The sequence below is a fragment of the Hyla sarda genome, chromosome 7 (genome assembly GCF_029499605.1).
Source record: "Hyla sarda isolate aHylSar1 chromosome 7, aHylSar1.hap1, whole genome shotgun sequence".
Taxonomy (NCBI): Eukaryota; Metazoa; Chordata; class Amphibia; order Anura; family Hylidae; genus Hyla; species Hyla sarda.
In genome coordinates this window covers 109481211-109495943 of record NC_079195.1, presented here as the reverse complement: position 1 = coordinate 109495943, position 14733 = coordinate 109481211, and the positions used below count along the sequence as shown (strand labels likewise).

The 14733-nt window shown below is 41.2% G+C and overlaps 1 protein-coding gene across 3 annotated transcripts in view; it reads left to right on the top strand.

Moving 5' to 3' along the window:
• The window catches only part of WASHC2C (WASH complex subunit 2C), a 103451-nt gene extending 89577 nt beyond the window's left edge, over window positions 1-13874 (top strand). For 2 of the 3 annotated variants that reach the window (XM_056530408.1, XM_056530407.1), the window contains 4 exons: window positions 1548-1748; window positions 7593-8177; window positions 9470-9650; window positions 13607-13874. In XM_056530408.1, coding sequence (XP_056386383.1) covers window positions 1548-1748; window positions 7593-8177; window positions 9470-9650; window positions 13607-13746 — 1107 coding nt within the window. In that variant the 3' untranslated portion in view covers window positions 13747-13874. Of the gene's footprint in view, window positions 1-1053; window positions 1117-1547; window positions 1749-7592; window positions 8178-9469; window positions 9651-13606 lie in introns of all 3 variants that reach the window. The other variant, XM_056530406.1, reaches the window with a different exon arrangement.
• The last annotated feature ends 859 nt before the right edge of the window (window positions 13875-14733 follow it).

The window sequence follows — 14733 nt, the reverse complement described above, 5'->3', positions numbered from 1 at the left end:
AGCAGAAATGCAAAAACAGGGGTAAAAAACAATGTAACACTCACTGGGTAAAATTTAATTACTTGTAATCTTTTTTTTAACGGAATATAAAAAAAAACAGTTCCAGGATCGAAGAGAGCAGGAAAAAGAGCTTCTTAGAGCTCACTGGTCACTGCTTTTTTTGCAGCTCCACTGTTTGATCAGTGGTGTGATCTGCTAGTGGAAGTAGGCTACGTGTAGGATTTGGACACAGTACTAAGGGAAAGGTCAACAAAGAGAGATGGATCCAGCTCGTGCAGATAATAAGATTTTAATCCATTAGACAAGGAGGATACAAGTAACGCGTTTCAAGCGCTGAATGCGCTCTTAGTCATAAGGGAAAGGGCGGAACGCCCTCAGGTTCCAACAAATGTATTTTTTCATCCTTACAAAACTGTTAATACTTATAGTGTACAAAGATGCATAAAGTGAGGGATATAAATAATGGTTTTGTTAGTAGTACGGTTCCTTCAACTAATATGTTTGTTACTAAATCATTTTATTATTTGAATGCAGGTCAGTAACTGCATATTCTCAAAGCAGTTTTCAACATTTTTACATAGTTATGAGATGGAGACGTAACTTTGTAACAGCTTTTTTCTTTTTTGCATTTATGTCCATTTTCTGGTGTTTCCTTTCTGGTTGACATGGCTACTTCTCTGGCTCTGTTCCTATGTGCGCTAGATGCCGTTTTAATGTGACTGAAAGAATTACACGGCATACAGCGCTATTCTTCCTGAAAAATGACAGATGCCATGTTGGAACCCAAAGGACTCCATTGTAGGTCATTGAAGGATCTTATCCTTTTATCTATAGCTGGGCATGCTTCTACGGGAGAGAGCCATTTGGCCCACTTTTCCCAAAAACTTGCTACTGTTTGCTGGTTTTCTGCAAGGAGAATCTGTACATATGAATTAATATTTTAATTAATATCTCTATAATTTAGCATATATTCATGTTTTCTTCTCATTTTTAGTAACGTTATTGATCTTTTTGTTGTTTTTTTTCTTCTGGTTTTTAATTCATTTTGTACAGAAAACCAATGACCCCGCATCAGTTAAAACAAAAAGTCCTTCCTCTCGGATTGGAAAACTCCAAGTAACTATTGAATATTACCATTATTCTGTTCTTCCTCTAAGATTTTTTCCAATCGTTTGATTCTCCCTTTGAAAACCTAAGATTGTTATTTTGACTTTTTTCCTACTAGCGGTGCTTGGAACTGGGCTGGCTTTTCCTTTATATAGTGCAATGTTTCCCAACCAGGGTGCCTCCAGCTATTGCAAAACTACAACTCCTAGCATGCCCAGACAGCCTTTGGCTGTCCGGGCATGCTGGGCGTTTTAGTTTTGCAACAGCTGGAGGCACCCTGGTTGGGAGTCACTGGTATAGTGCATGTAGCTTTTTCTTCTACCAATGCAACTTGCTTTCTTGCATCTATGATGACTAGCTAATGATCTTACTGTCTATACACACAAGTATTAAGACTTTATAAGAACTGCGTAACACATCTGTTCACAATTTGTTTTTAGGCAAATTTACTTATTAACCCAGCTGCATTGCTCCCGGGTGCTGTTCCAAAACTGTCAGGAGCAAGAGTTGTTGTCGCAGAGGATGAAGCTCAGACTTTGGTTACAGAGGATCATTCAGCCACAAAATCTGTTAGAAAAAATTTGGAGGGTGCCAGCTTTGAGTCCCCAGCACAATTTGAAACTCTTCACAATGCTAATAAGGTATTTCCAAACCCTTTTTTAACTGAGTATGTTTATGTTGACCTGTTGTAGATTATCTGATTGATTCTTTTTGGAGAAAAATATTCTCATTGTAGAAATTAAGTGTATTCCCCTTTAATAACATTTAATGATGCGCCATCCCACGGCTATCAAACCGTGTGCTGGTGCCATGTCAAATATCCACCTTTGCTGCCGGAGTACATCTCCTGTGTATTCTTCACTCGCACCCTGCTCTGAATTCTAGACAAATATGGCCGGCCGTCTCTGCTGTAGACCAGTAGGATGCCCGACATTGATCTTAGAGGGAAACTGATATCCTGTTCACCTGCACTAAATACACTGGGTTAAAGTGCGGGTAAACAGCATTAAAGCAAAGCATGACTTACATAATTCTGCCAAGTACGTTAACAGTTCTGGCTCCTGGTATCTTCATTGCCACAGTGCGCAATGGAGGCGGGGAGCTGGCTTGCTTACTCATTACAGGGACAGGCATAGTGCTGCATATTGAGGAGGCAGGGAAGCTCTGTATCCTCTCCCTGTGTAGAATGACCTTTGCACAAGTCACAGGGCATGCCTAAAATGCTCCCTTCCTAGTGGATTGGGTTTGAGCCAGTCTAGTGTGTCTATGTCCATGGGGCTTGATGTAAATCCTGTCACAAAATGCTGTTAAAACCGCTAAGGCAAGATGGCTGCACCTATAATAATGTAAAAAAATAAAAATAATTACAATGCAGGCACATTTATGATTATGAGCCTTTATAAGACCCCTGGCTGCCATGGGGAACCCCTTGGTACCCAAGCGATGTTGTGTCGCCAGGCTCTCAATGGGGTTAACAGATGCACATTGTCCAGTTACATGCAGATGTCATGTTTTGATGGCATGTAACAGGTTAACTTCCAGGAACTGAGATTACTTTGGTCATGGCAGTGAGCACGGGTCCCCAGTCATACTGACAGCTGAGCTCTCATGATCCTGTCCACAAAAGGGCAGCAGCCTGGCCAAAAGTCCCTAAGTGAATGCCATAAAAACATGGATGGTTGGCCACTAGGGGTTAAAGGTTATATATCAACATTTTTTGCAAAATACCTGGGCTAGAAAATAATAAAACGATGAAGAGGACCTGGCTGCCGATGCTCCCCCAGTGTCCTGGTATCTTGCTCTGCTCCTCCACCACTGTCTTTTTCCTGGTTCGGCTGTGGTCTGAGCAACACTCAAAAAACATACATCTCTGGAATCTGTTACATACATGGAAGTGTCACAAAAGGTATATAATAGTAGTTAATATTGCACTTAGAGGGGAATATGACCCTAACATACATAAGGTATAGCACAAGTAAAACAATGTATAAGGGTTATAACAGATTACAATGTCAATGCAAGAAGAACTTGCCTGAGTGCATTGTAAAAAATCCTGTCAGCCAACATACAATCAGTGTACTGCATGTATTGACATTATATTCTGGTATAACCCTTATTTTGAGACACAGACATATACCTGTACCATTTGGACATTATAGAAGTGGTACAGCTACCACTTGTGTTATACTTTATGTATGTATGTTGAGGGTCATATTCCCCTCTAAATGCAAAATGAACTGTGTCATATAGACCTTTTGTGACATTTGTGAGAGATTACAGAGATGTTGTGGTTCTCCATACACATGTGGTACCAAGCCACAGCTTCTTATTAACACCTCCCAAGGCTTCTCCTACTCCTCATGGTGGCGCAGCATCTGTGCACCACCACAAGCATCCTTCTACCAGCAGCAATCTTCACCAGGGCTGGTTCCTGCACTTCTCCTTGCGACTGTAATCCCAAAATGAATCTCATTCCTATTGCCATCCACAGCACTAGAACAAAGCGGCACAGCTGAGTATTATGGACCATCATTCTACAATTCCCTAAATAAAACAGTTAACATCTGTGCAGCATATTCGTTACACATATTAACATGTATACAGATGCAGAGTCAAACAAGCGGAAGTATCACTGAGCAGTCCCTTAGATGTGAAATGTCCATTCGAAGTTATGGGAATGTTTTTCCGCAAGGAGAATACACAGTTCATTCCTTTCACATTTATCCTGCCTTTATCAGCAGTTTTTCTTGTCTGCAGGCTCCATCTCTTACTTGTCAGTTTTCCCCTAATCTCTGCTCCGAAGTAGGTGCATGCTGTGCAAAACACACACATAACCCCTGGGCCTAAAGACAAACTAGCCTCTACTGCATAAGTTCTGTCCCACAATTTAAAACTGTGGCGGTGGTTTGGTCGGTGGCTTTTTGGCACCTCCCATGGCTAAATGTTTCTCCTAGAGCACCTCTGTGGGGGAACCCTCATCTGGAACACCTGCAGGAGTTGGAGGCGGCTGGCTTCTTGAGTTCTCCATGGTGTCAAGTTTGCTATGCACTTGTTTGGGGAGATTCACACCTTTCCCATCCTATGCGAATATGTGTGACCATTATAATGTCCCTCGGAGTGCCCACTTCCAGTACCTCCAGCCGAGACATGAGGTTCATGCACAATTTGGCTTCTTGGATGTGACTCCGGCATTTTCTGAAGTAGGGTTGCTCTTGGATGCCACAACCTCTCCAAGCCGCTGACGCGGGCATATGCCTTGCATCAGTCTGTAGGTCCCGGTCCCTTTGCCTCTATGAAGTGGGTGGAGGATATGCCTGAGCTCTCGGAGGAGCAGAGGAAAGAGGTTGCATCGACATATTATGCCACGGTGGTTAGTGCCTGGGACATGCTTATTCAGTCATGCTTTATTCTCCATCTTTATTATACCCTGGTTAAACTCTTTCGTATTGGTGTTTCCCATTCGGATGTCTGTTTTCGCTGTATGATTAATAGAGGGTCCTTTATGCATGCGGTGTGGAGTTGCCCTCGTGTGGTTCCCCTTTGGAGGGCAGTGATGCAGTTTTTGGCGGATCGTCTAGAGTTTCCCTTTGTCTTTAACCCTGTGGTTTGTCTGTTGGGGCTGATTAATGGTTTAGAGTTGAGCTCCCATAGGCGTATTCTCATTGATTCCTCTTGTTCTGTGCCCGTAAGGTTGTGATTTTGGTGTGGAAAGATACTTCCCCATCCCCCTATTTCTCACTGGTTTTAATCTGGTTAGTAAAAATGTCCCAATGTATAGAGCCTTGTATATAAGCCGCAAGTGCCCCGAAAAAATTCGATAAGGTCTGGATGCCGTGGTTGATAGTGAGGTAGTCGCTTTCGGAGCATGTGGGATCCCCGCAGTAGGTGTGGGTTGCAGTATTGCAGTCTATGTGGTTTGAATTGTATCCTGTATAGTTTGGGCGCTCTTGTGGTGCTCTCTGGAGTATTGTTGTGTTATTTAGTTTTTTTGACAAAACAGTCATAAATAAATACTTAAAAAATATAAAATAAAATCTGCTACCCCTCCATTCGAATTCTATGGTACTGACTAACAAATCCTGAAAGTAGTCAGACCCCTAATTTATGTGACTGTTATCTCCTATGCAGGAACTATTCAGGGTACAGTGGTATTCTTGCCATGAACATAAATAAAAAATAAATTAAAAATGGTGCATAACAAATTAAAAAGATAAGGCATACCTTGTCTCAATTCCCCACCACTGTCCTCCCAATGTCACCTGGTAGCGCTGCTTTCTGCTTCCTATGTTGTGTGGTTGCTATAAGAACTACCCACTCAGTTCCTGCAGGAATGACACGACAAGGGAAGCATGGGCATGGATCGGTAGAGGATCAGGGCAGGCTAGTATAATATTTTTTTTTTTTTTTTTTTATAGGGATGCACCAAAATTTTGGGGGGCGTGGCCTAACCCCTAAATGACACAGGGTGTACAGGTACACCCTGCTTGCCAGGGACTTAGCGCACCAGGATATACATGTATGCCCTGAGTCCCGCTTCGGCTATGACACGAGTGCAGGAGCTGCGTTTGCATCATAGACCGCTAAAAGCAGATGGCGCCGATGTCTGGCATTAACCCCTCAGACGGCTGCAGGGATCAGATGAGCTAAAATGGTGTCCGGAGGTATCCTCACCTGCCTCCTGCTGCCAGCATGGGGTCTTCTTCTCTGGCCTGCCATCAAGCCCAAAAAAGTAGATCACATATAATGCTGATCAGTGCTATGCATATGCGTAGCACTGATCTGTATCTGCAATTAAAAGATTGCAATATATAGTCTAGGACTATAAAAGTGTAAAAAATAAATAAAAGTTTTAATAAAAGTGAATAAGCCCCTCCCCCAATAAAAAAAATTCCCCTCTTTCCTATTAAATAAAATAATAATAATATTTAAAGTGTAAAAAATGTAAATAAATAATTTGGTATCACTGGTTAATAAAAACATTATGTTAATGATCCTGTAAAGTGAATGGCGTAAACATTAAAAAAAACACCAAAGTCCAAAAATATAGATTTTTATCAGAAAAAATTTATTAAGTGATAAAATATTCAGAACAAGAAGGGTACCAATAAAAACTACAGATCACGGTGCAAAAAATAAGCTCTCAAATATCCCCGTATACGGAAAAATAAAGTGTCAGAGGTCAGAAGTTCTGCAAAAAAAAGTGGGCGGGCAATGCATTTTCGGTTTTCGGCCAAGCACAGCCTAAATTTTTGGTTTCGGCCCAAAATTTCCCTTTCGAGGCTTCCCAAATTTTTCATGCACCAATTTAAAAAGATTAATATCTGGAATTCATCTTTTAAGCAACTGTGAAGATAAAGTTCCCTGAACAGTTCCTGCATAGGTGATATAAGTTAGATTGGTGTGGGGTTGATTTCGTGACCATGTTAATCAATGCAGGAGGCTTTGAATGAAGATGTACGCTTGACTGTTGCTTCATTCTTACTGATGTACGCTTGACTGTTGCTTCATTCTTACTCATGTACGCTTGACTGTTGCTTCATTCTTACTGATGTACGCTTGACTGTTGCTTCATTCTTACTGATGTACGCTTGACTGTTGCTTCATTCTTACTGATGTACGCTTGACTGTTGCTTCATTCTTACTGATGTACGCTTGACTGTTGCTTCATTCTTACTGATGTACGCTTGACTGTTGCTTCATTCTTACTGATGTACGCTTGACTGTTGCTTCATTCTTACTGATGTACGCTTGACTGTTGCTTCATTCTTACTGATGTACGCTTGACTGTTGCTTCATTCTTACTCATGTACGCTTGACTGTTGCTTCATTCTTACTGATGTACGCTTGACTGTTGCTTCATTCTTACTGATGTACGCTTGACTGTTGCTTCATTCTTACTGATGTACGCTTGACTGTTGCTTCATTCTTACTGATGTACGCTTGACTGTTGCTTCATTCTTACTGATGTACGCTTGACTGTTGCTTCATTCTTACTGATGTACGCTTGACTGTTGCTTCATTCTTACTGATGTACGCTTGACTGTTGCTTCATTCTTACTCATGTACGCTTGACTGTTGCTTCATTCTTACTCATGTACGCTTGACTGTTGCTTCATTCTTACTCATGTACGCTTGACTGTTGCTTCATTCTTACTCATGTACGCTTGACTGTTGCTTCATTCTTACTCATGTACGCTTGACTGTTGGTTCATTCTTACTCATGTACGCTTGACTGTTGCTTCATTCTTACTCATGTACGCTTGACTGTTGCTTCATTCTTACTGATGTACGCTTGACTGTTGCTTCATTCTTACTGATGTACGCTTGACTGTTGCTTCATTCTTACTGATGTACGCTTGACTGTTGCTTCATTCTTACTCATGTACGCTTGACTGTTGCTTCAGTCTTACACCTCCTAGCTGATTCCCCCCCTCCGTTTTACCAGTTTCTTACCTATGCTTTGTGACTTGCCTTGTATTTATCAGACTCGTGTGAAAGTTGGTGGTAAAAGACGACCTCCTACACGGATAGGCAGGAAGCTTGCATCTCAAGATTCTGGAGAGAATGAAGATCTACCACCACAAATATCGCCTACATCAGCAGAAGAGACTGAGACTGGATTACCTGAGTCAAACTGGAGAACAGATCGAGAAGAAATATCTGCTATGAAGTTATCCCTTTCCGAAAATGATATACAGCCTAGAACACATTCAAGAGTAGCTGTAAATCCTCTAACTCCTGATGTAAATGACTTATTTGGGTCTGACCTCTTTGCAGATAACTTACTGCCTAACCCAGTTGCATCCAGACAACAGAGACAAGAGTCTCCAGGAAGCGAAGATTCTAAAAAGCCTTCATTGGATCAGGGGAAGAAATCCTCAGCCGTGGTGTTTGATGGTGATGACAGTGACGATGACTTATTTAAGTCTTTAAAAGAGAAACCCAAAAAGTTGCCCCAGTCCACCTCTATAATAGACAAGGAACCTGAAGGTGATCTTTTTGGGTTTCAGAAACCTCAGAAGAAAGTAGAAGCCCACCCTGTTGTTTCCACAGCCAGCGACATGTTCGAAGTAAGTGATGGTTTTGACTAGGTCTTTGCATTTTGGGATCACAGAGATGAAATGTATGGGCATTTGGGTTCAGTACGGATGCCAGTACTTATTACAGACAAATCAGTTAAATGAGCTTTTAAGGGGTTGTTCCACCATAATAACCTATTTCCTATCCTGATGATATAGGATTTGTGTCAGACTCCCCAAGATCCTTTAGATAGGGGATAAGTTGGTATAGTCAGACAATCCTGTTGAGATGTTAAGAACTTCATATTTGCTTTAATGGAGTTGAATGGCTTAGAAAACTTGTTTCCGTATACTATGTTAGAGAAATAGGAGGTAAAGGGGTTTATGGGACTTTTGTACTAACAGCCTTTTGCAGTAAAGGACATATTGGCCCTCATTTACTATTGCAAACCCGACATGTTTTGTCGGGTTGTGCGCCAGATTCTGGGGCACTGCGCCAGAATTGAGGAAACCCAGGCTAACTCTCCATTTTACTGAGAGAACCCGAAAAAGAGGGCGTGGTCCCCGAAAAGGTGCGTGTTCCCGACATTTTCACAAAAACCCAACATATTTACTAAGGTTTCCACAGAAATTGTAGTGGATTTGAGCAGAGGAAAACCAGACAGATCAGAGCAGGTGTAAAAATAAAATAAAATAAAATAAAAAAAATGTAGGGAAACCTTAGTAAATATTGTGGAAAGAAAATTGTAGGGAATTAAAACCCACAAAGAAAACTACACAACACTCTTAGTAAATCAGGGCCAATACGCCAGTGCATTAGATGGGCAACCCAGTGATTTTAGTGTTAACTGTGTAATGCCTCATTTCACCTGTTGTGGCACCGCACTGAGACTGGACACCTGCTGCAGTTTCTTCCAAGGATAGGGTCACATGTGGCGTATAGGCTGCGTATTTGATGCTGCATATTTCAGTGCTGGCAAAGTCTGGGTGTTAATTATTACTCACATAGACTTTGCTGGCACAGAAGTATATGCAGCGTCAAATGCACAGCATATATGCTATGTGTATCCCTACCCTGAAGCAGACCACAATTTTCAGTCTATGTCAAAAATCGGATGTGCTGAGAAAATGACCAGATCATAGTCACAAGCTGACTATGATCAGGTACGCTGCCCCATAGAAGATAATGGGTCCATAGCTACCGAAATTGTATCTGTGCATCAGAGGCTCAAATTGTGATGTGAACCCAGCCTAACCAAACACTATTTGCATTGATGTATTACAAATTTCACTGAATGATCCTATTAACAACATTACTGATATTTGGTGTCCTATGTTTTAAGGATGATATATTCGCAGCAGAAGCTATTAAACCAGTAAAGAAAACAAAAGAGAAAAAAGTGACATCAGAAGCCAGTCTGTTTGAGGATAATACTGATATTTTCTCTGATTTCACAAACAAACCTAAAGAGAAGAAGCCCAAAAAGAAGGCAGAGCCTAAATCCATATTTGATGATGACATGGGTATGTATGGATAAAATTATTAGTATCTTGCTACCATGTACAGGACAGCTTAAAGTGGTACTACGGTGGAATTTTTTTAAAATCAACTGGTGCCAGAAAGTTAAGCAGATTTGTAAATTACTTCTATAAAAAAATCAGCTGCTGTATGCTCCACAGGAAGTTCTTTTCTTTTTTAATTTCCTTTCTGTCTAACCACAGTGCTCTCTGCTGACACCTCTGTCCATTTTAGGAACTGTCCAGAGCAGGAGAAGTTTGCTATGGGGATCTGCTCCTACTCTGGACAGTTCCTAAAATGCAACACAAAATAAATCCCCTAGGGGTCTCTGGGCCAACTTATATATATATATATATATATATATATATATATATATATATATACACCAAACCTACTTGGGGAAATGAATCCCCTCAGGGTAAACCCTGACTAAAGATCCCCTATAAAATGTAACTTTTATTTATACTGTTTAAAAATATTTCCGTGTGATTCACATTTTTTGCCACTAGATGGCAGTGGTGTTTTAAAAACTCTCAGCGCTGTGCTCAGCTAAATTCCTTCTGTTAGAATTGCTAAGTGTCTGTCACACAGACTACTGAATGGACACTAGTTTACTCCAGTGCCCTGCTGCAGCTTGGACACACGGAGTGCGGTCTAGAGTAGGGCACTGGCACAGCGTGACATTAAAACTTTATTCCTCTCCTCCTTTAACGTTTCGCCATTGTTCAATGGCTTTCTCATACTTTTTGAGAAAGCCATTGAACAATGGCGAAACGTTAAAGGAGGAAAGGAATAAAGTTTTAATGTCACGCTGTGCCAGTGCCCTACTCTAGACCGCACTCCGTGTGTCCAAGCTGCAGCAGGGCACTGGAGTAAACTAGTTTCCATTCAGTAGTCTGTATGACAGACACTTAGCAATTCTAACAACAGAAGGAATTTAGCTGAGCACAGCGCTGAGAGTTTTTAAAACACCACTGCCATCTAGTGGCAAAAAATGGGAATCACACGGAAATATTATTAAAGGTTCCTAAAATGGACAGAGGTGTCAGCAGAGAGCACTGTGGTCATACAGCAAGGAAATAAAAAAAAGAAAAGAACTTCCTGTGGAGCATACAGCCGCTAAAAGGTACTGGAAGGATTAAAAACATTTTAATAGAGTTAATTTACTAACCTGTTGAACATTCTGACATCAGTTGATTTAAAAAATAATAAAATAAAATAGGTTACCACTGGAGTATCCCTTTAAGTCTGCTTGGTTGTATACAGAGTTTTGCTGTTTAACCCGATTATAATTGTTAGTATTATTACTTTAAGAAAAGTAATGTAAACCAGTACAGCTAAAAGATGTTTTTGGGGTCAGGCTTAGCCAAATCAAACAAGCAGCTATCTCTCTTTGTTTCCTTATAAACATATGTGTCTAAGTTTGGTTTGTTTTAATAGGGAGAATGTAATAATCCTTTTGCCAAGCATTTCTGGCAAAGGAAGGAGAAAAACATAGGGGGTGTTAAAAAAAAAATGAAAAAAAATATTAGGGAGGGTGACTGTTTCTGTAGGACTAATTGTGGGATGAGTGAAAAGCTAGTAGGAGCATATGGAGGTGTATGTAGGGGGGTATGAACGCTCAAAATTGATCCAAAACAGATAAAATAATAGTTCAAATACAATTTATTAAATTATATTAAACAAATATAGGAACCATAGGGCCCATATATAGAATGTAAGATGAAAAATGCAGTTAATTATATAAGTAATATTAAGTCCTATCTCCACCTATGAAAGTGAAAAGAGTATCATAATAATAGTAGAGATGAGCGAACTTACAGTAAATTCGATTCGTCACGAACTTCTCGGCTCGGCAGTTGATGACTTTTCCTGCATAAATTAGTTCAGCTTTCCGGTGCTCCGGTGGGCTGGAAAAGGTGGATACAGTCCTAGGAGACTCTTTCCTAGGAATGTATCCACCTTTTCCAGCCCACCAGAGCACCTGAAGGCTGAACTAATTTACGCAGGAAAAGTCATCAACTGCCGAGCTGAGAAGTTCATGACGAATCGAATTTACTGTAAGTTCGCTCATCTCTAAATAATAGTTATTGGCCTCTACCGTCATCACGGTGGGCAAACCAGGATGTTGCTACAGCTCTGCCAACTGCACAGGTGACTATCTTTATCCGATTAAAAGAAAAAGTAGAAAGTCGGTGTTGTTGCAAGTTAAAGGGGTACTCAGCTGGAAAACATTTTTTCTTAAATCAACTGGTGCCAAAAAGTTAAACAGATTTGTAAATAACTTCTATTGAAAAATCGTAATCCTTCCAGTACTTATCAACTGCTGTTATGATCCACAGGAAGTTCTTTTCTTTTTGAATTTCCTTTCTGCCTGACCACAGTGCTCTCCGCTGACACATCTGTCCAGTTTAGGAGCTTTCTAGAGTAGGAGTCAGCAGAGAGCAATGTGGTCAGGCAGAAAGGAAATTCAAAAAGAAAAGAACTTCCTGTGGATGATAACAGCAGCTGATAAGTACTGGAAGGATTACGATTTTTTTAATTTAAGTAATTTACAAATCTGATTAACTTTCTGGCACCAGTTGATTTAAAAAAAATGTTTTCCAGTGGAGTACCCCTTTAATGGCAAATCCTTGGTGCCGTCGGCTATGCTGATAAGTTAACACGCCCCCTGTAGGTGATCTAATGCAAGCTGATGTACAGGCACCTTGTATCTCCCACCGAGGTCCGGCTGCAATGTTGAGAGTTGCTGTTCCTGCCGGGCTCCAGCTATATATTTGGTTTTTGCCTCCCGGCAGATAAACCCAGAACAGCGAGCCTGAGCAGATGCCGAGATTGAATGTGCAGTTCACAGGTCTGGTCCTTGTGGGGGAGCTGAATGGCAGGTGAGTGATACAGAGTGACTGCACACCAGCTTTCATTAGATCACCTAACTTATCAGCATAGCCAACGGCACCAAGGATTTGCCATTAACTTGCCATAACACTGACTTTCTCCTTTTTCTTTTACTCTGAAAAAGATCGTCACCTGTGAATGCTGGAGTCCTAAATCTCAGACTGCAGCCGGGAAACAGACAAGCTCAGCTGGAAGCTCTGAATCTTCTCCTCTCTGTTTACAACTGCATGTGCAGAGAGAAGAAAGATCAGAGCTCAGATAGTAAAATGAATGAGGGCATGCAGTAAGGCAGAGTCAGGAGTATGCCCTGCTGTGCTATAAGCACAGTGCTGGCGCCTGCCTGTCTGATTGACAGGCAGGGAGCATTGCTGAGCTTGTCTGTGTCCCGGCTGCAGTCTGAGATTTAGGACTCCAGCATGAGTCTGAAATCTATAAAAAGGGCTTGCGGACAGGACTGGTAGGGAGACCTCTAGTGGTCATTTTTTCAAAGTGGAAAATGAAATAGAAAGAAGCATATTTTTTAATAACATGCAATTGTAAAGTTATTCTGCATACATTAATCTATAATACTATATATCAAAAGTTTTTTTATGATGAAAGGTACCCTTTAATGGGACCCAGTCCCACTCTGTCTGGAGCGGGTGTCGTCTACCTCTAGAAGGCACACGCTCCATCTAAATGGTCATGTTTTATGATATGCACACTTATTCACAGATAGCGGTTAGTCACTGTGTAGGACCGCCCACTAATGACTAATTTGCCCTGAATGAGCAGAAGGTTACATGAATGACAAGTTATTCTAGAACTTTCCAATAAAACTATATATTAATCTGCTCAGTTCCCTCTGCTGTATAATGTGATGTCTGCAAAGAGGACTGCATTTAAAATGTACCAGGTTCCCTTTAATACGTATAGCCATCTATGGCTTTTGGGTATTGCCTTTTATTAGATTCTCTGTTCTTCGTCCAGCTTTTATAGTTAAGATGCTTATATGAAGTCGCCCCTTCCTCAGTATGTACTTTGAAGCTTTAAAACCGTGATGTTTTATTTTTCACTTTCTGTTCAGATGACATATTTTCAGCATCGGCGTCCGGTGTAAAGAAGACCAAGTCAAAATCCAAGTTGACCCCGCAGGGGTCCGAAACCAAGGCAGATACCAAGGTCTCCACAGCTTTTGACGATCCCTTAAATGCTCTTGGTAAATGAGAAGGAGCGGACGGCCTTGAGAGAAGAGTATATTTGCACAATTTCATGGCATTGCTTCATATTTCAGGCCCATTATTAGCAGGCAAATATTTTACTTAAAGGGGTACTCTCGTGGAAAACTTTATTTATTTTTTAAATCAACTGGTGCCAGAAAGTTAAACAGATTTGCAAATCACTTCTATTAAAAAAAATCTTAATCCTTCCAGTACTTTTTAGGGGCTGTATACTAAAGAGAAATCCAAAAAAGAAATGCATTTCCTCTGATGTCATGACCACAGTGCTCTCTGCTGACCTCTGCTGTCCATTTTAGGCACTGTCCAGAGCAGGAGAAAATCCTCATAGCAAACATATGCTGCTCTGGACAGTTCCTGAAATGGACATCAGAGGTCAGCAGACAGCACTGTGGTCCTGACATCAGAGGAAATGCATTTCTTTTTTGGATTTCTCTTTAGTATACAGCCCCTAAAAAGTACTGGAAGGATTAAGCTTTGTTAATAGAAGTGATTTACAAATTTGTTTAACTTTCTGGTACCAGTTGATATTTAAAAAAAAAAAAGTTTTCCACGGGAGTACCCCTCCTAAGAATTGTAGGCAAAAGAATGGTTTTAGTTTTTTTTTAAGCACTTAAAGGGGTACTGCGCTGCTCAGCGTTTGAAACAGACTGTTCCGAACACTGGAGCCGGGAGCATGTGACATCATAGCCCCGCCCCCTCGTGATGTCACACCCCATCCCCTCAATGCAAGTCTATGGGAGGGGGCGTGGCAGCCGCCACGCCCCCTCCCATAGACTTGCATTGAGGGGGCGGGGTGTGACGTCACGAGCTCCCTGCTCCAGCGTTCTGAACCGTTTGTTCCTAACGCTGAGCAGTGGAGGACCCCTTTAAATGTCTGTGCCAAACTTTCTTATCTGGAAGGACCTGATCATCTCAGATGTTGTGTACATATAACAAGGGCTGGCCTGCTGCACAGGATAGGCTCGTCGTGCCC